Source organism: Austrofundulus limnaeus, unplaced genomic scaffold (assembly GCF_001266775.1).
Source record: "Austrofundulus limnaeus strain Quisiro unplaced genomic scaffold, Austrofundulus_limnaeus-1.0 Scaffold955, whole genome shotgun sequence".
Taxonomy (NCBI): Eukaryota; Metazoa; Chordata; class Actinopteri; order Cyprinodontiformes; family Rivulidae; genus Austrofundulus; species Austrofundulus limnaeus.
Genome location: NW_013953357.1, coordinates 40,906 through 63,498, shown reverse-complemented (window position 1 = coordinate 63,498; position 22,593 = coordinate 40,906). Strand labels below are relative to the sequence as shown.

Sequence of the window (22,593 nt, the reverse complement as noted above, 5' to 3'; positions counted from 1 at the left end):
CAAGCTGACAGGTAGTAAAACAATAACAAAAGTGATTTTGAATTGTTATTTTATATTTTAAAAGAACATTTTGTTTTTATTATGTTTTATTTTTCAGGGTATTATAATTTATTTTATTAAATTGTATAATGTTCTTCAGTTTAAAATGAATGTGATCCATCGGTTAAAAATAAATGGGTCAGTTTTTCTCATACCTATTCTTTTTAACTGTTTGACTTGATCAATACTTTTCTAAGATTTTACACTACAAAATAGGTAAAAGTGTGTGACTTGTACTGTTATGGTAGCGGGTCAATATCGGTATCGGACAATTCTCAAAGTTGTAATATCGGTATCGTATCGGAAGTGAAAAAGTGGTATCGGGACATCCCTAATTTCATGGTTGGCTTCAAGATAATCTTTTGTCAGTTAATGTTAAAAAACTGTGTGCATGTATTTTTCCTCACCCAGGAGACATTTCAATATAACAAATCAACTCACTTTTTAAACAAACCCCTTGATATTGTCACTACCTACAAATATCTTGGAATTACTTTGGATTCTCTTTTGACTTATCGTGATCATGTACAAGTCTTAACCACTAAGTTGAAACACAAATTATACGTTTATTCAAAAATTAGATCCAATCTGACATCTTCCGTTTCAAATATCTATCTTCATGCCATTATAATCTCAACCATGTCGTACTGTTTACCTGTTTGGTCTCTTACAACAAATTAAATCTTAGAACCCATAGTTAGGCTCTACAACAGGGCCTACAAAATTCATAAACAACTTCCTGGTTGGACTCATCACTGTACAGTTCTTTCATTGTCTGATGCCTTGACTTTTCAGAATTATGTTTTGTATAGTGGTATTAATTTATATTTTCAGATCTTCCAAAGTGTCAATTATGGAACTCTCTGTGCATTGTTGCCCAAATCAAATTCTGGAAGTGGTCATTCAACTAGATCTGTTACAAAAGGAAAACTGACATTACCAACTTTTAAAAACTGTTACGGCCAGAGGTCTTTCTTCTATGTTTAAACTAAAGCATGGAATGACATTCCTCAAAACATAAAGTCAATTTCAAAACTGCAGCCCTTTAAGAAGAARCTTGTCTGCCATCTGCTGGACACTTTCTGTTGTGCTCATATTTAGACATCCTATTTTGCAAATGCTGCCTTTTTGAAATTTGGTATGCTTGTTTGTCTTTGTGTCTATGGTGTATAATGATGTGATTGTGATGCCGTAATTCTGAGTGTTTTATGTGCTGCAGAACAGGAACCTGCTGTAAAACAGCAATTATGCTGAGTCAGGCTTGATTTTTAATAATCTTTTCCTGTTAAATTAAAAAAATTTTAAAAAAAGCATCAATAGTTAGGGAGCGTGGTGGTGGAGGGAACCATTCTGAGCTCTACACCAGCCTTCGTCTCTTGCAGTCCCGCTCCATTTGGTCCTCGGCCTGACTGGTCGACGCACCCAGAGGAGACACCTGGTTCAGCAAGGAGTCATCTGAGGCCTGACCAAACAGGGCCATGAGCAAGGCAACACCAAATCCTGTGGCACGCTCCCCCTGGAAAAACAAAACAACTACCAGTATTAAAAAAAACACAACAACAAACTATAAACATCCCTCTCAAGTGTTAGAATTAAACTTAAATAGTTGTTTTAATGGACTTGTGATTAAACATAATGATTACTCCATACCACTACAACAAARACTTTTCTGGGACGACATACTGAGACTAAAGAGACACTTCAATACAACAAAAGTGAACGTGAACCATTTTGTTCATGAGCACCAGACAACCACCTGCAGGAAAGTAAAATAATATCAAGTGATAAAGTAACAACGACCACTGTGGTCAGGGGCTCAATTCAGATTTTTTTTGTGTGTGCTTGTTCATTTAAATATGACCTCCACCAGAGAAAAGTGAACAGTCTATGGCCCTCCTGCCTACTCTGGCATCAAGGATAAATCTAGAAAATTAAAAAAAACGAAGCAACAGAATTTCTGTTTTGTAGTTGAAGACGTGCGTAGTTCTGAGCTTTACGACAACAACCCTGTTCTGCTTTTCCCACTCAGCTGGGAAATCACTTGTCAAACCAGTCTGAGCACCAAAGATTTTTAGATAGTAAAAATACCCTTTGAATGCAGCTACATTACTGTGTTAGTTTACAAACAGACCAAGTAAAAACACATTGTTTTATGAAGGACCATACATAACTGTCGAATAATGTATTTACACTGGGAAGCTAAACGTCTGGATGCATGATTTTGAACATAAAAGTCTTGAGGATTTAAAAGCACTTTAAAATCACAGGATATTTTAGGATTGATCATGTGTCAGTACTCACTGCATGAACTGGAGAGGCGATGTCTACATGGACCCAGACACCGGGCCAATCAAAGCCCAGGTGGGAACCAATAAAGAGGCCTGCACAGGAGCTCTGAGCGTTCTCCCGGTCCTGTAAAGACACAGCAGGGATGGCAAACATCAGTGAATAATCTACAGTTACACCCACCTAAATATGCCATGTGTAATAGCTTATAATAATGTAACAAAGTACATGGTATTAAGTAAAATAAAATATATCACAAGTGTTTAACATAAAGCTCCACTTGTCAATGAATATAACGTTCAAAATCTAAAAGTAATGTAATAATTTTTTRRCCAGATCAGCGTGARTAAAACAGTTATAATTGTCATTTAWACAGACWGAGCTGAAGTCTGGTCTGGCAGTAGCTGAGAGTCATCCTGACCATGTGTTCAAACTGCTAACAGATCTGTCAGCACCTGTCATTTACAGAAATGTTTCTCCTCTCCTGAGTTTTAACTCTTATGCTTCATGTTTGCGTTCGTCACTTACAGCCACAGAGTTCTTCATGTCCGCCATGGCGGAGGTGAACTCGCTGAAGTGCAGCTCGGGACAGTAAACCAGAGGGTGAGCGAGGTCACCGCTGCTGCGACCGGCACGCACACAAGCCACCTCCCACTGCTCACTGTTGGTCATCACGGCAGCGTGGTACTTCCCTGTGGAGATCCCCTAACAACAAAAACAAAAAAACAATGAGATGTAAAAGATGAAACCTTCCTTAAAAACTATTTCCCTGTCAGACTGCTCTCTTCAGGGAATGTTAGAGTGAAGAAAGGCTGCACCTGCTGATTTGTGGCGCAAATGGTTTTATTGCACCCACCTGTGCCCCTGTCAGTGTTGCCATATCCAAAATAATATCAGCAGACAAGTCTTTGGAGGCGTACACCACTCCGTCAGCCAGCACCAGCCTGCCCTCTGCATCAGTGTTATTGATTTCCACTGTCCTTCAGAGCAAAACACTCATTTTAAAGACRTTTACTAATCTGCCAGGCTTGTAAACCAATATTAGATGTATCTTGAAGGCAATCAAACAGACAAAACAAGAAGCGAGGACAAGTTACAACAAGATACATGATTCTAAAATAAAACTTAAGCGTCTCACTTTCCAGAATAGAGTGTGTGGATGTCATCAGGTCGAGTGGCAGTGGGTCCCACAGAGTTCTCAGCGAGACAAAACACGGCATGGAGGTTATCCTTAAAGCCCTGACGAGAAGAAAGGAGAGAGTTTAAAGAAAGAAAATAAATGACAGCTTATTTGGAAAAACGAAAAAAGTTCACCTCACCTGTTTGATAGTAGCCTTGAAAGCTCCTAAAATGGCAGCAGCTCCTCCACAGTCCCTCTTCATGCCAGGCATGGTGGTCTATCAAAAAGACGAATCACTTGTTTAAATTATAAAATATTATCATCAGATGACTTAAGCAAGACAAAAGTTGTTTTGAAACGTATTTTAAGGCCAGCCAAAGTGATTGTTTTCTGAAACCTGAACACACTTTTCTCTAACAAACAAACAGAAAGAACAAAAACCTAATGTCAGGCAATCAAACTTGATCAGCACACAAACAATGGCTTACACTCAATTTTGACTGACAACAATTATCACTGTAAGGCTCTAGTGTACCTTTCCCTTGATGCTGAGTCCTCCGGTGTCGTATACGATGCCTTTGCCCACCCACGCGATGGTTTGTGTTGCACCTTCAGGCATGTGGCTCAAAACTGCCAGAGCAGGAGGATGTTCTGCTGCCTTTCCAACACCATAAATCCCTGAGAGAAAAGGAGAGACAAAAATACCTTTACAACTAATAATCAGCCTGAGGATGACAAACCAGAAAGCTCAATATCAGGGTTAAGATTATGTTGGAAATAGTAGAGTGCATTTCAATAAAGGCATTTACACAGCTAAACAATGTTTTTTAAAATGAGACATTTTTAATATAGTTTTACTTTAATTAATTCAATATCAAATTTTAATAGACTACTTGAGGTCATTTTCCACAAAGTCCCCCTGAATAAAATGTCCAGAAAAATCAGTGGCTGTGTCTTAATTCATGGGCTGCATCCTCATGAGTGCAGTGCACATTTGTCAGCCACAAACGTCACTGCCCCACGTAGAGTGTTGTCCCTATTCAAAGGCAGCTCCTCATGCAGCCAACAAAATCTCAAAAATCAAGGATGTATCATCAGAGTGTCCTTCCCGGCCGAGGATATCCCAGGATTCTATGCACCCACTGCAAACTAAAAGTAACAAAGATGGTGGAGTTTTAATTTTTTGACCAAATTGGCGTAGTTTGGAAATTCATCACGGACTGAAGAATTTGTTTTTTAAATGTAAGTTTAGCAACCTAGCTGATGAAATTCATGCTGCAATAAGATGTTAAATAAAATGTAGCTACAAGTACTGATACTGGAGCTATAACCAAATTAATAATGTTTTTTTATTTATTTACATGTAACATTTTAATTGTGAAGTTATTCTTCCAGTGAAAGGACGTGTGAATACACGTCCCGACGCATTTTAAGTCTGTTATGAAACAGATCGCTATGGTAATGTGGTAGCGCGTGGTCACYCAAAGATATGTCAAGCGAAGACTAGACCGTCTCATTTCACAGCAATTTTACGCAGTCTACCCGGACTGGGAAGGACTCATGAGGATGCAGCCCGTGAATTGAGACACAGCCAGAAGATTGCACCCCATGTGAACAGAGCAACAAATCGTAAGAAGACTTCACTGCAGGTGAAAGTGTTTGAGTTGTTGCGTCAGTCACAACAGCCCCAACCTGTGCAGACTGCAGCTTTGTATTGTCACATTTTAGMTGTCAGATTCAGACTCAATCTGATAAAGATTAGAAGCTATTTCATCATAAACGACTTGTGTCAAGAACAAAAGGCTTTGAACTTCTGCAGTCAAACCAGCTCATTTTGGCTTTCATCAAATAAAAAGAGTTTCCTGCATCCTTCAATTAACTTCACAGCCAACAGATTATGACTGAAAAACATGGAAGAAGCCATGTGTCTTTTGAAAATAATCCAGTGATAAAAGCTCTGTGATGTTTGCCAACGAATGTGTTACAGAGCAGTGACAATACGTTGAATGTGCCTTTTAATTTGAGGCTTTTTAAAATTCAGACAATCTTTTCCTCTGTTATCTGATTACAACACAGAACGTAACCGAGCTGCAGAAACTTTAGAGAAATGCACAGATCCAGTACCTCCAAAGCCTTTTTGTTTCAGCTCCTCTCCACAAATGATGACTGGAGTGATTCCAAGTTCAGCACKGACAGTTTTTATTTCCTGAAGCACAAAGGAATATTTGCAAAGGAAAGCTTAAAATGTAATAAAACTTGACACAGTGCAGCTGAACCTTTTCTTTAAATGCAGATAAAGACTCACATCTAAGAAGAGGTCCGTGTTCATCTCATTGCACGGAGTGTCCACAATGCGAGCTGCCAGCCGCACACCATCAGCAGCGTTGGACAGGCACTAAACATGAGAAAAGTTTTCAGGCAGTGGAGGTGACAACGTGCTATTCTCGGCAGAAACGCAACATAAAAAAGGACTACAAGGTTAAACTTCACAAAGTGGTACCTTGAGTTCTGCAGCATCCAGAGGACTGCTGTCAGGACCGACAATTATAAACTCCACTGTCACACGCTTCTTCTCAGTCCTGCGAATCGAAGCAGAGCGGCGGGAGAAGATGGGGAAGGCCCTGGCGATGGCACAAGAGGACGCGAACACATCTGAACGCTCGCACACCATCTAGAGAAGAAAGAAGAACTTATTACTCACCTAAACATTAAGATTTGAAGACTCAACAACCAAAAAGAGTCAGCAAAAAACATCACTGTTTAACAGAAGAACTTTTTTTCTGTAGCTAAAAATGCTTCTTGTCTTTTCTAGAAAGAGGGGAAAAAAAGGAGTAAGAGCAATTTCTAAAATAAAATTCTGAAGACGATACTGACCACAATGCTGCGGTTGTTCCCTCCAGAGAGGCAGGATCGGATCAGACGAGACACAAAGTGGGCAGAGGAAGGACTGTTGTGCCTGCTGACTCGTGAAGGGAGAGCAGCCACCACAGCCTGGTTCAGGTAAAGGGGGCAGCTATCCGTAGGGTTTGGGTTCAGAGAACTGAGAGCCGCCTGCCAGATCTGAAGAAAAGATAAAATAAACCCATGAAATTTCTGATTTTCTTAAAAGAAACTAAAGCCTTATAAGTTTGTAACCTTTACTAAAGAGGCTAGTAGATCACGTGTGTTATCCATTAAATTGAAAACCGCTTAAAAGTAATCAAGAGCCTCTGTCTGTCAAGTCATTTGCATTTTTACTTTGGGTTTATGATTTGACTTTTATGATTTTTAAGACTAGGTTTATGATTTGTTTTTATTACATTGTCTATGCAGTTTTCTGGAGTTGGATAAGCTTTGAGATGGACACAGATATTAAACGTGATATTCCTAATGTGCAATGACAAGAAAACCGACAACAGTATGAGCTGTTCACATGAGTTGTCTGGATCTCGGCAAGAAGGTAAACAACCAATATAAAAGGAGTTTGTTCAAAAATAAAACAACGTTTAATTTTCCTCACAGTGTCGAAAAGCCCTGCAAAAGCTTCTTTAATAACGGAGCTCTCCCTGGCCTTCACCACTCACTCTCTTAAGTCTTTTTATGGATGCATGCCAGAGCTGCACAACCATCACAGTTTGTAATTCCTAAAGTGTACCTCTACAACTGGACAAGATATTATTTCAGAGCAGACATCAACAACCAGTGTTGCAGGAAACTATTTGAACATATTAGCTCTTCTGTGGCCGTCAGAGTAAATTACAATCTCTTCTACAACTAATGTGACTTCAGTGCATTTATACCCACTATTAATCACCTAAGTCTGTATTTACTCAGTAAAAAAATCAAATGTCTAATTATGAATTTCAGGGGAGACTGTTTAACGCCTAAACAACAGCGTTCAGAGAAAACCAGAGTAATTGAGCTTTCAGGGTCACTCCTGGATTTTGTTTGTATCAAAATTTAAATTTAAACGAAAGAGTCCTGTGTATTAATGTGATTTTGTCTGGGTCTGATCTCAAGACTTTTCCAAAAATAATTGTCGCATTCTGATCAGGTAAATTTTGCAGTCCTCAAACCCAGAATCAATCAGTTTGACCTCAACAGTGTGAGTGACCCAGTCAGTGTCTAAAAAATCAATTAGCTAAACAATTAAACAAAAACCATTACAGGACATCTCTTTAAGCCGAACAACTTAAACTAAAGACAGATACCAGTTTTAAATCTTTGGAGTTACTTTCTTTGGTGAAGTTAGAATCAAAATGATTTTGATCTTCCGCAAATAACTTTATTGTCTCCATAAGCTGCGCTAGCTTTTACTGCCATTTGGTTAGCGCGTGACGCTAACACTCGCTATCACTCGTTATAACGACTGTCATTGTAATTTACCTCTTTGTTAACGACCGGCTGCAGTTTTCCTTTGACTTGACTCCAGTTTAATTGTTGGAGGTTCGTCTGTTGCCCCAGAATCAGGACAGGGCGACTCTGTGGCTCCGAGTCACCGGCAGACGACTTGAACTCCAGCACCACGTTCGCCATTTTTGTGACTCGCGACTTTGAGTCAGTTCTTCTTCTTGGACGATTATTGTGGTTGTTAGGTAATAACAGCATGGTGCAGTACCGCCACCTAGCGGTAAGGTCTGTGTATATACATCACATTCATAAAGCCTTTATACCAGGGGTTCTCAAGCCATTTGGGTCTGGGGACCCCTTACAAGGGCGAAAAAAATTCCAGGGACCCCCTCATAAACCCCATGCTGTTTTAAAAGATAATTTACTGTCATTTCAACCCCTAAATGCCATGGGAATATATATTTTATTACATTTTTTTGTGTTTATTAGTTCATTGTTCTCCATGCATTTTTAAAAATAAAAACCAAATTAACAATTTAGTGAAATTTTTTGAGGACCCCCAAGATACCTCTCGTGGACCCCTGGGGTTCCTGGGACACCAGTTTGAGAACCTCTGCTTTATACAGTACATATCTACTGTATAAGAATTAATATATTTAGAGGACAAGTTTACATTTAGTATATTTATAATGTAATATGTTAAGTTACTGTTTTGTGCTACTATTTAATCACCAATTATACTTTATACTTAAATATTTGCTTATAGTTCACACAGCACACCTTTCATTAAGAAATTCAACAAATTACTTGTAGACATGTTTCAAAGTTTAATCAAATAAATATAAAACTTCCTAAAGGCAAACTGTGGTGGGGGTTTGGTGTGCACCAGTTAAAAGAAACAAACAAAAAAAAAACATACAATGATAGTGTCAGAGTTTTGTTTTAACAGGATAATCTTAAGAATTTACTATAGTAACATTTCAGGCCCTTCAGGACTAACTCAAGTGGTGTAATGTCAGCAAAAAATGGGGCGTAACAAAGGAGCTGCGGACAAGTGATCTGAGACAAATAACAAGAGAGAAATACTTTACAGCCACTTGTGTGCCTCAGCTCATTTATAAAACTTAAAAAACAATACAAAATTGTCAGTCTTGATTTTTTTTGTCATGTGGGTTCCAACCACATTTAAACAACAAAGAATCTCAGCARGATGCATAAAAACCCACATGTTCATATAAAACACTGAGAAGTTTCTGCAGACAAACATTATTTCTGAATTTTTTGCTTTGTTTAGCAGTGTGTAATGGACATAATAAACTGCTTTGGTGACTGCTACAGAAGACAGTTCAACTAAATAAACTATAATGAAGTTAATTTTGTTGCTAGTGTTTTAAAGCGACAGTATTTTGCATCCTATTGTACAAATAATTGAATGCTAAAAACAACTAACTTTTTAACTGAGTCTATAGACATAGCCATTTTTAACTACATCATTATAAACAATTCGTTTTTTTAATGAGTAATTTCACAATTTCTCACTTTATGCTTTATCACAATAAAGTACAAACAAAATAAAAAATACTCCAGGTTCTTGGAACCTGTAGTTTAGATTAATTAAAAAAAACATATTTAGTGGGTTAATTATTAGAAAAAATATATATAGGCAGCAAGAAAAGTTTCAAATTTCTAAAACAAAGCTATGAAGAGCCATCTACAACAGGTAAGATACTGTTTATAAACTTTCCACAACCTTTATTTAATCTGAAATACTCATTTAAGCATCTAACATGAACCTAAAAATGTGTTTGTCATTTCACCTTTAGAGAGATATAAAATCTATCTTTATATATAAAATGTGTAGCTTCTTTTCAAGATTTATATAAATACAAAAAGCCCTTCATATGAATAAAGCTATAGCAACGTCTGTGGCTTAGAAACTCAAACGTAAAACTTATTACTGAATAAGATTTATCATATTAGTGCAGTGTTTGCTATACACAAGGCAAGATACGAAAATAGTCATAGTTGCATAAATGTTTGCAGCATCTTTTAGATAATTTAAAATCAGTATACTTAGAGGCAGTCTGAAGTTAAAGTCACATCAAACATGCTTGCACAGATTCTGACAAAGGGGTTTGGTGTTTTGTTTTTTCAACATGAGCGTTTCCCCCCTCTGGTATGGAAGGCGTGAGAAGCTGAGAGAACTAAAATCTCTACAACTGAACCTGGACTGAGAGATTTTCCTCTCTTGGAGGAAAATGTTCCAAAAGTGAAAATATTTTCTTGTTCTTCCTAAATGTCACCCAATTTCATGAAAGGCGAACAATCAAGTCGCCCAATTGTGTTTATATGTCTGTTAGCAAAATATCTCATGAAACACAGGATGGATTTTAATAGAACTCTCAGAAAGTAATCACTGGATATACATCTGCAACTGATTAACTTCTGGAGTCAACCTGAGTCAAGACAGCAGCTGCAGCTGATCAACTTTAGCAAACACAACAGAGACTATAATTCAGCCAATTTTACAGCTACTAAACTAAAACCGTGCGTGGTAGTAGCCGAGAGCCATCCATCCCCAACACTTATCCTGAGTGCTAACAAACTGCACAAGATTTTTATCTAGAATGCGATATGCATTCCCTTCAAAAACGCTAGTTTCTTCATGTTTCCGTGTTGGTATACTTTGGCTCATATGTATGGAAGACCATCTAAGTTTGGTTGTACATCTAAATAATAGAAAAGTTAAAAATCAGACCTGGCATGTTGTCAAAGAATGCAAATACTGAGTAACAGGATATGAATTTACCCTGAGTTGTTCTAAAAAGACTTGCATATTTTCCATGAAGGCATCTCCAATAACAGGCTGTTTTTTAATTGACACACTACCTGGTGTTATTTAGTGTTGGGACGTCAACTCTTGTCAAGCAACAAATAATTTACATCTTAACAAGGAGAAAAGGAGCTCAGGTTCAAAAGAATCTCTAAACTCACCTTTAAAAAGCTTTTACAAATGCTAATACTGACTTTGGACCTGGTTCAAGTAAGCTTTGTGTAGTGTGCTCACATTATAACTTCATTCATTTCTAAAGATAAATACTTCATAACTCATGGCAGAAACATTATCTGAAAGATCTGCTCATTTTAGCCACGTGTAAGACTAGATTTAAGAGGCTAAATTCTGATCAAGCTTCACTCCTCCACACAGACAGTCTTTAGCTCAGGCGTGACACAAGTTGCCGTTGGACTTGCAGGCAGAGGCGATGCCGCAGTTCTTCAGCACGGGGCTGAAGTGAGAAGCTGTGGTGGTCTCGGCCTCTCTGGGAGGGAAAGGCCTCATGGTGGAGAGGATCAGGGCCAGGCAATCCGCCACATTTTTGTTGGAGGCGCAGGCCAGAGCTGGTGTGTGACCTGCAGAGGACGGAAAATGTTAAATCGTCCAGTTTGAGGTCACTGATGTCTGATCAACGAGCATGATTTTAACACTGACGCTTACCGTCCTCGTCCACAGCCATGACCGCTGCCCCTCGGCTCAGTAAGACCTGCACCACTGTGGCCAAGCCTTTTCTTGCTGCAATGTGAAGGGGCCTGCATGACAACAAACAGTCTGAACAAAGGACTGCAAAGACTTCAAAACCGCAGTTAAAGATTTACAGTTACACCAACATAGTTTCATWAAAAAATATTCCTATGTTTTGATGACAGATCTTTTTAACCGGCTTACTGCAGTACTGTCTCTATGTTATCTTGTTTTTTTAAGCAGCCAGACTGTTTTTCTAATGGTATTACTAAGTCCTTCTTTAAAACTTGACTACCTTTTCACACAGTCAGATAGGATATTGTACAACATGTTTACATTTTTTTAGGATTAGTTAAAAGTTCTTTGTTAAATAACTGAAGAACGATCAAGACCGATTTGAAAGATCACCAGAAAGTCTGGCTCTAAGAAGCAAGGGAGGGTTTAAGACTTTTGCACAGAGACYACTCACATCTGGAGAGAACTGTTTCTTGCATCGATGAGGGAGGAATCTGTGATCTCTGTTAAGATCAGCAGAGCACACATCTCATGACCCTGCAGATTAAAATCATGTTGTTTATGAGTCCAAAGAAAGTTGCTCTAAATTCTTTAACAATTTAAACTGTAACAAAAAAATAAATAAAAACTTTATACTTGAAAACAGTCAAAACACTAAATTTGTACATTTTACACAGCTTTTGGCTTAACTTAACACTCTCTTCTGATGCATTCATGCAAAYTTTTACGTGCCACTGCAAGCATCCAGTGTGTGTTTGTGTGTGTGAGACCTTGCTGCAGGCTAAGTGAAGTGCTGTGTTGTTATTAACATCCACCAGGCTCAGGTCTGGCTTCGTCTTGTGCAGCAAAAACTCTGCAATGAAGAAAGGAGCAAAAGTAAAACGTTTTCTGTGCTTTAAGGTGTGGTGAACACAGTGAGGAACATCAAGACGCCGGCCTCAGATAATTTCAGTCACGTACCAACACTTGCAGTCTGTCCACAGCCCGCTGCGACCATGAGAGCAGAACAACCGAACTGATCCACACTGTTGAGTTCTGCTCCCCGGACCAGGACCAGCTGGAGCCCAGCCACACTCCCTGAATAAGCTGCTGCGTGCAGCGGCTTCCTGCGCAGTGAAACACAACAATTTTAAACAGATTTAACTCCTTTTACATTTTATTATGTTTGCACTTTGAAATTTATARAGAAATTCAAAATAAAAGCCTGAAAAATGTAATCTGTTTCTTTGACTGTTTTTGTCTGTAAATTTACAATCCTTGTAGGAAACCAAAAAACATATTGAGCAACAAGAACTCTAAAAAAATGATTTAAGTTTATTGTCAGTACTTGTCTAAAATAAGCTGAAGAATAATCCATAATCTAGCATCTTTAAATCATACTTGTAGTGTTACATGAAGCCGATTTGCTGTGAAAAACTGAACCCACCTTCCTTTGGCATCACTAACATGGACAATCTGAGGACCGATGGTCTTCACTAGAAGCTCAGCAGCAGCATCATGTCCACTGATTCTGCATATGAAGCAAAGACATATGAAGCAAAGACAAAAACAACAACTCTAAAACCATAATAACAGTCCAATTAACGTGTGCACACTGGGCTTAGGTTATTCTTCATAATCTGATACTCACAAAGCGCAGTGCAYTGGAGTGAAAAGATTTCCTTCCCGGTTGCTAAAAAGTTTGTTTTCAAGCAAAACTTGTAAACAACCTTCATGTCCTGAGGAAACCAACAAGCAGACAAATGATTTGACATTATTTAACTACAATCCTACGGTTAGTTTTCCTGTAGTTTTCGCTGAAACCAGCTGGTTTTGTTGAGAAAAATGAAAATCAGTGTTCACCGTGGTACGCAGCCCAGTGTGTGGGTGTGAAGCCCCGGAAGTCCAACAAGGAGTCCAGAGGGTCGGCTTTCCTCGCAGCCTTCAGTAAAGTGTGGAGCAGCTTGGTGTGGCCGCAGGCGGCTGCGAGGTGGAGCGGCGTCTTTCCCTGAGAGTCTCTGCACAGGACGGAGGCGCCGTGTTCCAACAGAGCGGACACGCAGTCCTCACTGCCCAACATCGCCTGCAGYACAAGAGGAGGAACTTTCATATCAGGACAAAACAAACAGCTTTCTGAAAARGTTAGGTTGGATTGAAAAGTAAAGTGTGACACACTCACGGCTCTGTGCAGGGCAGTAAAACCGTGTTTATCTGCAGCATCGACGTTGGCGTTTTTCTCCAGGAGGATGTAGACGCAGTCGGTGTGACGTCCCAAAGCAGCGAGCATGAGAGCCGTCCTGAAACATGGAGAGAAGTTATCATTTTAACCGGTCAATCCTGGTCKTCGAGGGCCGCTGTCCTGAAAGTTTGACTTGTTTCTCTGCTCCAACACACCTGATCCACTGATTGGATTACCTCTTCATGTTCTGCAGTTAATCAGCCGTCCGTTCAAATCAGGTGTTTTGGAGCAGAGAAACCTCTGAAACATGCAGGATGTGTCTGGACACCTGGTTTAAACTTTATTTGCAGTTATTATAATTTGATTATTTTGTCTTTGAGTCAAGAAAACATCTGTTTTGAATAAATACATCTCCACAGCTTTTTCTCATCATTAAACTGTCATTATTAAATTAGTTTTTGTAAATTCAAGTTGGTGCTTTAAAATTAGATTTTACAACAGWAAGACAGTTTTAAATTTCAAACATCATTTTCTCAGCAAAAATGAAATAAAAATGATGATAGTGCAATCAGATGGATTTGGATTAACCGAAGAATAAGTTAAATATATACTGAAGGGGTTTCACTTTTTTATCAGAGAAAATATTGTAATCAGAGAAGTCAGACTCCACTCACTGTCCCCGTGTGTCCGGACTGTCAATGATGTCCACACTGTGCTCCTTGTTGACCAACAAAAGCAAACAGTCCACTTGTCCCTCCGCAGCTGATTGAGCAGGAAAACAAACAATAATTAAAAGTATATTGTGCTTTTAAACCATTCTTTTTCATATTTAAATCATTCAGCTGGGGTCTATATAAAGTGGAACTGRAACGCTTTGATCTGAATTCTTCCTTAAAGTGATCCATGATTAGTTGTAACATTAGATTTTATTTGATAAACATATATTTTAACTGTAAAATAAAGACTGTAAAAATACTGTAGGATGCTCAGTTTTGTAAATTTTTAAAAATATATTTTAACACAGACATAGCCATTTTATTTACACACAAAGCATTCTGGGTAAATGATGACATGGATAGGTCCTCGGTGCGAGGCTGCTAGCGAGCTATATCCACCCTGAAGGTTAATCTTGGACAATATCTGATGATCGACTCTTAAATGAAACCAGAGAGCGTTGACAGAGAGGAGAAGGTAGAAATGACTCAGCCTGGAACTGAAAATATAGATGGAGGACAACAGAGCTGCTTCATGGAAGAAGAACCTCAGCTTAGCCTGTTAAGCCTTTGCGCTAGCGCTATACTGCCTTATACGTATTAACTCAGCGCTATCGCGACAAACTAACAAGCTAAACTGAGGTCCTCCATCCATTTTTTCAGTTACAGGCTGAGTCATTTCTACCTTCTCCTCTCTGTCAACGCTCTCTGGTTTTATTTAAAAGAGCCGATCATCAGATATTGTCCAAGATTAACCTTCAGGGTGGATATAGCTCGCTAGCAGCCTCGCACCGATGACCTAGCCACATCATCATTTACCCAGAATGCTTTGTGTGTAAATAAAATGGCTTAGTCCGTGTTAAAATACATTTTTAAACTTTTAGTTTAAAAATGATAAAAACCGAACATCCTACAGTATTTTTACAGTCTTTATTTTACAGTTAAAATATATGTTTATTAAATAAAGTCTAATGTTACAACTAATCAGGGATCCCTTTAATGTAACTCCACAAGCCCCTCTTTCACCCCTTTTCTGAGGTTTGTCTCAGATCAACTTGCTTTTATGCAGCCAGAAAACACCATAGGAAATAAAAAAAACTGAATGGGTTGAAAAATATGACCCAAACAGACTATAAAGATATCTGCACAGCACCAGGASAGACTAAATTCAACTTTTCTGCACTCCTAGAGACTTCAAGTAAACAACAAAAATGTTTTTAACGGCTGTAAAAAAAGGYGATTTTGGATGATAAATCCCCCTTAAAAAATGATGAGATGCGAARATTTAACAAAAGATGTCAAACAGAATAAAAAAAGTAAACATCATACGAGAGCAGAAGCAGCARAACTGGAGACCCACCTGCAGCGTGCAGAGCCGTCCACCTGTGCCTGTGCTCCTTCAGTGAGTAGGAGGCTTGATGCTGCAGCAGAACCTCCACACATTTAGAAAACCCTCTGCGAGCGGCCAGGTGGAGCGCAGTTTGACCCTTGACGTCCCGCACGTCCAGACTCACCAACGTCTCACACAGTAAATGCAGCGCCTCACAGTGGCCATAATACGCCTGCAGGTGTGAAATCCAGAGTGAAGTTTTACATCGAAGCTTGTTTTTTTTTTCCCTTTTTTTTTTGTTCATTACTCACGGCTAAGTGCAGAGGACTGACAGGAATATTACTTTCAACCTCTTCGAGGCAATTAAAAGAAATTTCCAAAAGCTGCAGAAATAAAAGAGCCTTAATGAGCTTCAGCCTGGGTGAGTACGACATCGACGTAAACGCCAGAGAGGRCATTAGAAAACTGACCAGTTCTAGATGCTGTTTGTTCCCGTAGGCTGCTGCGTAGTGAACAGCACTGTAACCCCGACTGTTCTTCAACGTTGGGTTTGCCCCGTTGTCCAGCAAATAGTCCAAACACCTGAATTCACAGAAAGACAAAAACCCATTTTATTAATTAAATACACCTATTGCTCAATTTTGTCGTCTCTTGGAAATAAGCTTTGTGTGTATTTATGCTGTCTAAAAGCACRTTTTACTTCAACAAAAGAGGGAGCTAAAAAAAGACATCATTGCTAAAGTTCAGAAGGTTTGTATAAAAATAAAAGGTAATATTATTTGTAAAGATGACMTACAGAAAGGCTTCGTGTTCCTTTTCCATGCTGAGGTTTGTTTCATAGTTTGCTCCCTCTCTATTGAGGAAAAACACAACATTTGAATTAAAACCAGGCCCACATCTTGTTATTAATTAAAACCTGTAAAGAGTTCAAATGAGGACAAAAGCCCTCACCGACAGAAGGTGTGTGAAGCAGCGGCGTAGTGCAGAGGGCTGCAGCCTGTCAGGTCCGCCTCATTGACCTCCGCTCCGGCTCTCACCAGYGAAATGGTGCACTGGCTGTTCCCGTTGGCTGCAGCGTAGTGAAGAGGAGATCTGGACGGAAAACAGAGGATATCACATTAGGAAGTAAAAAAAWAATAATAATAAAAACAAGTAGATGTTCAAACACAGCCTACCTTCCCAAATTGTCCTTTAAATCCAGTTCAGCGRCACTATTTAAGAGCAAATTGAGACACTCAACATTTCTGCAAAACAAAAAGGTAATCTGAGTTAATAATCAACCTGTACATTCTGCAGATTACCATAATTAAAATGATCAAATCAAAATTGTTGGTTTTAGAAAAAGAAGAGGTAAAATCAATGGGCCTCTTGCAAGAACATGTTTGTATTCTTATCCTAAATTTCTCTTACTTTTGCTCGTACAAACATGTCACGTCAGATTCAACAAACTCTTCTATCTTCAGGAAAAGTGTGTAAATGAGCTGCGTAAAACATGATGCATGCGTATCAGGTGCTTGCGCACGAGGAGAGGTGATTAGAATAATCTACCACACCAAAAACAGCATATAACGTAACGTTTCCTGCCACACATACCAGGAAGTGTCCGTTCATGAAAATGACATTGCAAAGTAAAAAAGAAAAACTTTACGAGTTCGGTGACTGAAGTTCTGCTCTCGGAGATCCACAAAAAAAAGTAATTTTTAGCAGCGTCAGCTGTGGAATTAAAGGAGCTGCTTTAAAGCCAAGGAATGAAATGACGACTGTTGTTAATGTTGTGTCTCCTGTGGGTCGTTACGGTCACAGAAACAAAAAATTATAAATCATATTCATATCTCTGTAGTCCTGCTCCAGTTTTTCTTTGGTCAAATATTTTTAATTTCAGTGTAAACAACTGTGATACATAGGTTTAACTTCCGAAGAGCCGTCGTGCACCGCAACCCCCACCCCACCGACCGTTTCAAGTGTCAGATGCATTTCTGACAAAAAGCATTTTAAAATGTCTCAAAACTTCAATTAACTTCATATTAATATTGTAGTGCTTTATTGCTATACAACAAGATTAATAGCCAATTTATTTTAATTTAACCAATATACAGTATGTCGTTAYTCTACATTATTACATTTAAAATTATAATTCTAATWCAAACAGAATAGACTCTTGTCAACATAATTATGGAGTGTGATTTATTTTCAACTCAAAATATCTTCAAACTAATGAAATATAAAGTTATTAATGAAGAAAATCCGTCTGGATAACAGCAGACTGACTGCTCGTAAAATATACGACAGGTCTGGACCACTCGTGAATTTTGTTCATATCTGAAAAAAATCTTAAAAGTACGAGAAACATTGGTGAATGCCACAAATTCTCCTAAATCACTCGTACGCACAACCTAAGAACAAATCTGTGCGTACGAACGGTTCTTGCATGAGGCCCAATAAATGTGAGTTTGTCACTCACCCTCCAGAAGCAGCTGCATGCAGGCAGGTCCTGCCATGATCGTCAGACGTGTTTATGTCAAAGTCTGTTTGGGTTTGCTCAGCTGCCGGAGCTGGCACAATGTTGTAAAACTGGCCTGAGTGGAAAAAACACAGCAGCATGCTTGAGTTGTGTTAGTGCCTCAGATATAATACAGCAGAGTTGAACAGAGTCAAAAGGCTTCTTACCSTTAGAAAGTAACATGTGACAACATTCAGGAAAACAATAGAGAGCAGCCAAATGCAGTGGAAGCATCCCATGAACGCCCTGTCTGTACAGATCATAACATGCTTTACTTTAGRGCAGATCTGATTTGTGGGGAAACAATTTTATATCAGAAGCAGAAACAACAGGATCCGTCAAAACTTTTTTTATCTAATTAAACATAAACCAGTTTCCATCCATTTTACACTTCTCATGAAAGGTGTGACCCTCAAACAGACTCACCTGCCTCTGTCAGCACCGTGTGCCAGCAGAAGACTGACCAGTAACTCCTGACCGTATCTGGCAGCGACGTGAAGTGGAGTGTTTCCATATATGTCGACACAGTCGATCTCCCCACCTACATAAAGCCAGGAAGTCGTGTTCAATCTACATTTTAAGTTTGCAGTTTTTTTCACCTTGCTACCGTTGTGATTGTGATTTATAGAACGTCACCTCTTTGGATCAGAACCTGGGAGCCTGTGAAGCATCCGTGCATTGCAGCCATGTGTAAAGGGCTCTTTCCTTCTTTATTCTGTGAAGAAAATGGGTTTAAAAGATTTTCTAGTTGCATATTTTGTCCAACTCCCTCCAACAGAAACGGTACCTGCTTGTTGACGTCAGCACCGTGGTGGACGAGCASCTCAAGACACAAGGCGCCGCTGGAGGAGGCGGCGGCCAGGTGCAGCGGCGTGTCACCATGATGGTTGGGCTGGTTTATACTGGCTCTGCAGTTCAATAACTCAGTGGCGACCAGGTCTTGTCCTGTGTGACAGGCCATGTGGAGTGCAGTGTTCCCAAAAATGTTGGGTTCATCAGTCTGAGAGGCAGAAAGAACGAAKAGAACATCTTCACTCAAAGATGCAAAAAAATAATTTGAAATACAGATTTACTATTTTGGATAAAAACATCAAGAAACCTAGATTTCATAAAACCCCAATTCTAAACAAAATGAGTGAATATTTGCAAAAAATAAAGTTTATCCTTTAGTATTAACAGAATAAATGTTGAAGAGGATTTGCAAATCATCATATTCTGTTTTTATTTATGTTTTACACAATGTCCCAACTTCAATGGACACACATTTTAATTTAAAACCACAGTGAAGGAATTATCGGGGTTTAGGTGGTGCAATGATAATAATTACAATAATTACAAAATACACAGCTGACCTGATTAGGATTTAATGGTAGTTCAGGTTGTATTTTTATGTTTTATTGTCGGGGTGGAATAAATGAATCATTTTTAAACTTAATCTGGGGTGGTATGTTAGTTTTTTCCAATTTGTGCTGTTACGCTTAGATTAATTGCACACATAAAGTGCCTTATTGCGTACATACAGGGCTTTTGACTAATAATTTCCTTAATGTTCACYTGACAGTTTGGTCATGTGAAGAGAGGGAGTTGAAGGAATTATCAGGGTTTAGGTAGTGCACTGATTATAATCACACCACACACAGTATAGTTTGTTTTATGGTAGAAGTGTAATGACTGATAAATGTGATTTACAATTCACTGGATGAGTCTATTTTATTAGCTACATGCCTGGGATATATAAAACATATTTGTATTTTTAAAATCATTAGGATAGGTTTTTAAATTGTTTGTGGGCATGGCTCTGACCAAAATGATAGGGACCCCCTCCTGACCGATGACGTAATTAATATAGGCGAAGTCATGCCCTGAAGCAGATGTTATAACCTCTGTCACTTCCTTGTTTCGGTCTGATTCCTGGTCTGCATTAAACATGTTATCTGCGAGAGCTCTCTGGGTTTCTGTATGGTTTACTCTCACACTCACATTATATTTGCACATTCTCATATGATTTCACACGCATCCTGATAACAAACGTGCAATAACGACTATTTTCTTTCAACATATATGGTCAGTACCAAAAAAAGCTTTTTACAAAAATATTTCCATAGTGAGGCCATTTCTCTCATTGGGCAACACTAAGAGAATGATACACAACTTTATAAGTAGAACTTAAACTTGGATTGATTGACTGCCTATAAAAAAGGGTCTCTGTCCATCTTTAAGAAATGATTACACAGCTTTGTGTTGGACAAGAGTGGATCCTTTCTAACACAAACTGCCATACTACCACTAGATAAAGTTAGTTGTTTCTCGTAAAGAAGATATAACAGAAAATACATTAAATTCATTTTCAGACCAAGCCACGGCTACTTTACCTCCACCTTCAGTCTCAACAGAAACTTGACCACGTCTAACTGTCCGCTCGCAGCAGCAACGTGAAGTGGAGTGTAACCCCGCTTGTCCTTGCACATCATGTCCCCACTGTGAGACACCAGCAGCTTCACGATGTCCAAGTGACCTGATTAAACGATCATCACAAAAACACAAAATAAAGCACATATGTAGGATTTATTTTATTCCCTAAGAATATTTACTAATCCTCTATTCTTGAGACAGAGGAAAACTTCAGTATTTTCACAATGTTACTTTTTATTCTTTTTATAGTAAAAATTCTTTTTATAATAAAATAAAAAAATAGATATTTTGAGACAGTAATCCATGCCTTTATCACCACCCAGCTGGATTACTGTAATGCACTTTATCTGGGGGTTAATGGGTCCTCCATTGCCCGACTGACGAGGGTTCAACATGCTGCAGCGAGGCTTTTAACTGGCACACGTAAATATGAGCACATTTCCCCCATTTTAGCTTCACTCTGCTGGCTGCCTGTGCCTTTTGGGAGCCATTTTAAAATACTTTTATTTGTTTTTAAATCTTTGAATGGCCTCGCCCCCTCATACCTGTCTGACCTGCTGCACCCCTATAATCCCTCCCGCTCCCTTCAGATCAGCTGATCAACTGTCCCTAAAACCAGACTCAAACTCAGGGGYGATCGATCTTTTGCTGTAGCAGCTCCTAAACTTTGGAACGAGCTACCTCTCCTACTTAGACAGTCGTCTTCACTGGCTGTTTTTAAAACTCGTCTTAAAAACCACTTGTTTTCTTTGGCTTTAGACACTGTGTGAGGGGTTGCATTGCCCATTTATACTAGATTTTATTTTTTGTAGAAATTATCTTGTTTTTATTGTAGATTTTTAATTAGGTTTTAGGCATTTTATTGTTTTTTTCCTTTTATTTTTCTGTGTTTGTTTATTATTTTCTTAAAGGGGCAATATCATGTAAAATCAACTTTTTGAATTTTATATCATGTTATAAATGTTATACTCTCATATAAAACATGCCCAAAGCCTTGCTCTGACTCGTTCATGCATGTTTGAGAAATCCTGCAGTGTTTTTAGGAAGCCATGCTGAGGAGCAAAACGACAGGTGGGGACCAGAAACGCCTTTTGGGACCAGAAACGCCCCTGGGACAGACTAAAAAATATCACTCAACACAATTTAAAACAAAATCTCCTGGGGTAGAGGGCTCGGTGAGAACGCTGAGTGGGTGGGCCAGCCAGCCTGCCTGCTTAGCTGTTTGGCTAGTGCCGCTGAGCCACGGGACAGTGCAACAACAAAAGATGGGGAGGTGCTGCAGCACTACAGACAGAGAGTAGACTTTGAAAGATCTGCATGTGCAGCAGTCAGTGTGTGGGTAAGAACAAAGCTTGAGTATCGATCTTTTTACACGAGTATTGTTCAATATCAATACCAGCGTTGATATTTATATTATCGATATTAGTATCGATCCACCCACCTCTACTGAGCTCCACTACTTCTCACTCAGTGAAGCTCTTTTCAGGTTAAAAACACCTTTGAGGAAATGTATTTTCAGATGCCAAGTAAACTGCATCATAGCACACGCGCGACCCGGGACAGAAGCGGAAGGTGGTTCTTAAAGAGACAGAGGCCATTTTCAAGGCATTTAGAAGAGGAAGTGATGAGAAGATAAGTTTATTTTCTATTTAAACAGAAAAACAGCATTTTAATAACAACTAAAAGGTGACATAGATACTTTATTATGGTATAGTATTTAATATATGCCTGAGAAACACATAATATTGCCCCTTTAATTTTGATTGAGTTTGTTTTTGTATGAGCTGTTAGAATGTTGATTCTGTACAACACTTTGGTCTACTACGGTGCAAAAAGTGCTTCACAAATAAAGTTGGATTGGATAAATAAAACATAAAGGTGAAGASGAAACACTACCCACCGAGGTGTGCAGCCCAGTGAAGTGGTTGTCTTTCCTTCTTATCTTTGGCGTTTGAACTGGCCCCTTTACGCAGGAACAAGTTCACCATCTGTACAAACACAATAGATTAAATGTTTGTTCAGCATTATCTTTGAAAGTAACTACAGTGTCTCTAAATGCTTTCTGCTTAGTCTGATAATAAATGCAATCAATGGGCCTCATGCAAGAACGTGTTTGTATTCTTATCCTAAATTTCTCTTACTTTTGTTCGTACAAAGGGTTCGTACGAACA

General features: G+C 38.8%; 2 protein-coding genes across 2 annotated transcripts in view; both read right to left on the bottom strand.

The window, feature by feature from the left end:
• Positions 1–1,290: 1,290 nt before the first annotated feature.
• Positions 1,291–7,986, bottom strand: npepl1 (aminopeptidase like 1). Its single transcript, XM_014029808.1, has 12 exons — positions 7,811–7,986; positions 6,320–6,505; positions 5,946–6,116; positions 5,751–5,840; positions 5,570–5,651; positions 3,981–4,123; positions 3,645–3,722; positions 3,464–3,564; positions 3,182–3,305; positions 2,854–3,030; positions 2,341–2,451; positions 1,291–1,555 (listed from the first exon to the last, which is right to left on the bottom strand). The coding sequence occupies exons 1-12, from the start codon at positions 7,958–7,960 to the stop codon at positions 1,397–1,399; spliced, it is 1,572 nt and encodes a 523-aa protein (XP_013885262.1). The 5' UTR covers positions 7,961–7,986; the 3' UTR covers positions 1,291–1,396.
• A 2,664-nt stretch (positions 7,987–10,650) lies between these two features.
• LOC106533481 (serine/threonine-protein phosphatase 6 regulatory ankyrin repeat subunit C) overlaps positions 10,651–22,593 on the bottom strand; it is a 15,548-nt gene continuing 3,605 nt past the window's right edge. Inside the window, exons 6-28 of the mRNA XM_014029807.1 lie at positions 22,323–22,410; positions 20,383–20,525; positions 18,798–19,010; positions 18,647–18,725; positions 18,437–18,551; positions 18,178–18,260; positions 17,972–18,086; positions 16,686–16,754; positions 16,462–16,602; positions 16,307–16,363; positions 15,981–16,092; positions 15,822–15,893; positions 15,541–15,742; positions 14,142–14,229; positions 13,468–13,585; positions 13,152–13,371; positions 12,940–13,027; positions 12,736–12,819; positions 12,270–12,415; positions 12,080–12,162; positions 11,764–11,846; positions 11,271–11,362; positions 10,651–11,185 (exon numbers count right to left, since the gene is read on the bottom strand). Of these exons, the coding sequence (XP_013885261.1) occupies positions 10,995–11,185; positions 11,271–11,362; positions 11,764–11,846; positions 12,080–12,162; positions 12,270–12,415; positions 12,736–12,819; positions 12,940–13,027; positions 13,152–13,371; positions 13,468–13,585; positions 14,142–14,229; positions 15,541–15,742; positions 15,822–15,893; positions 15,981–16,092; positions 16,307–16,363; positions 16,462–16,602; positions 16,686–16,754; positions 17,972–18,086; positions 18,178–18,260; positions 18,437–18,551; positions 18,647–18,725; positions 18,798–19,010; positions 20,383–20,525; positions 22,323–22,410 (2,682 nt within the window). The 3' untranslated portion in view covers positions 10,651–10,994. The remainder of the gene's footprint in view (positions 11,186–11,270; positions 11,363–11,763; positions 11,847–12,079; positions 12,163–12,269; positions 12,416–12,735; positions 12,820–12,939; positions 13,028–13,151; positions 13,372–13,467; positions 13,586–14,141; positions 14,230–15,540; positions 15,743–15,821; positions 15,894–15,980; positions 16,093–16,306; positions 16,364–16,461; positions 16,603–16,685; positions 16,755–17,971; positions 18,087–18,177; positions 18,261–18,436; positions 18,552–18,646; positions 18,726–18,797; positions 19,011–20,382; positions 20,526–22,322; positions 22,411–22,593) is intronic.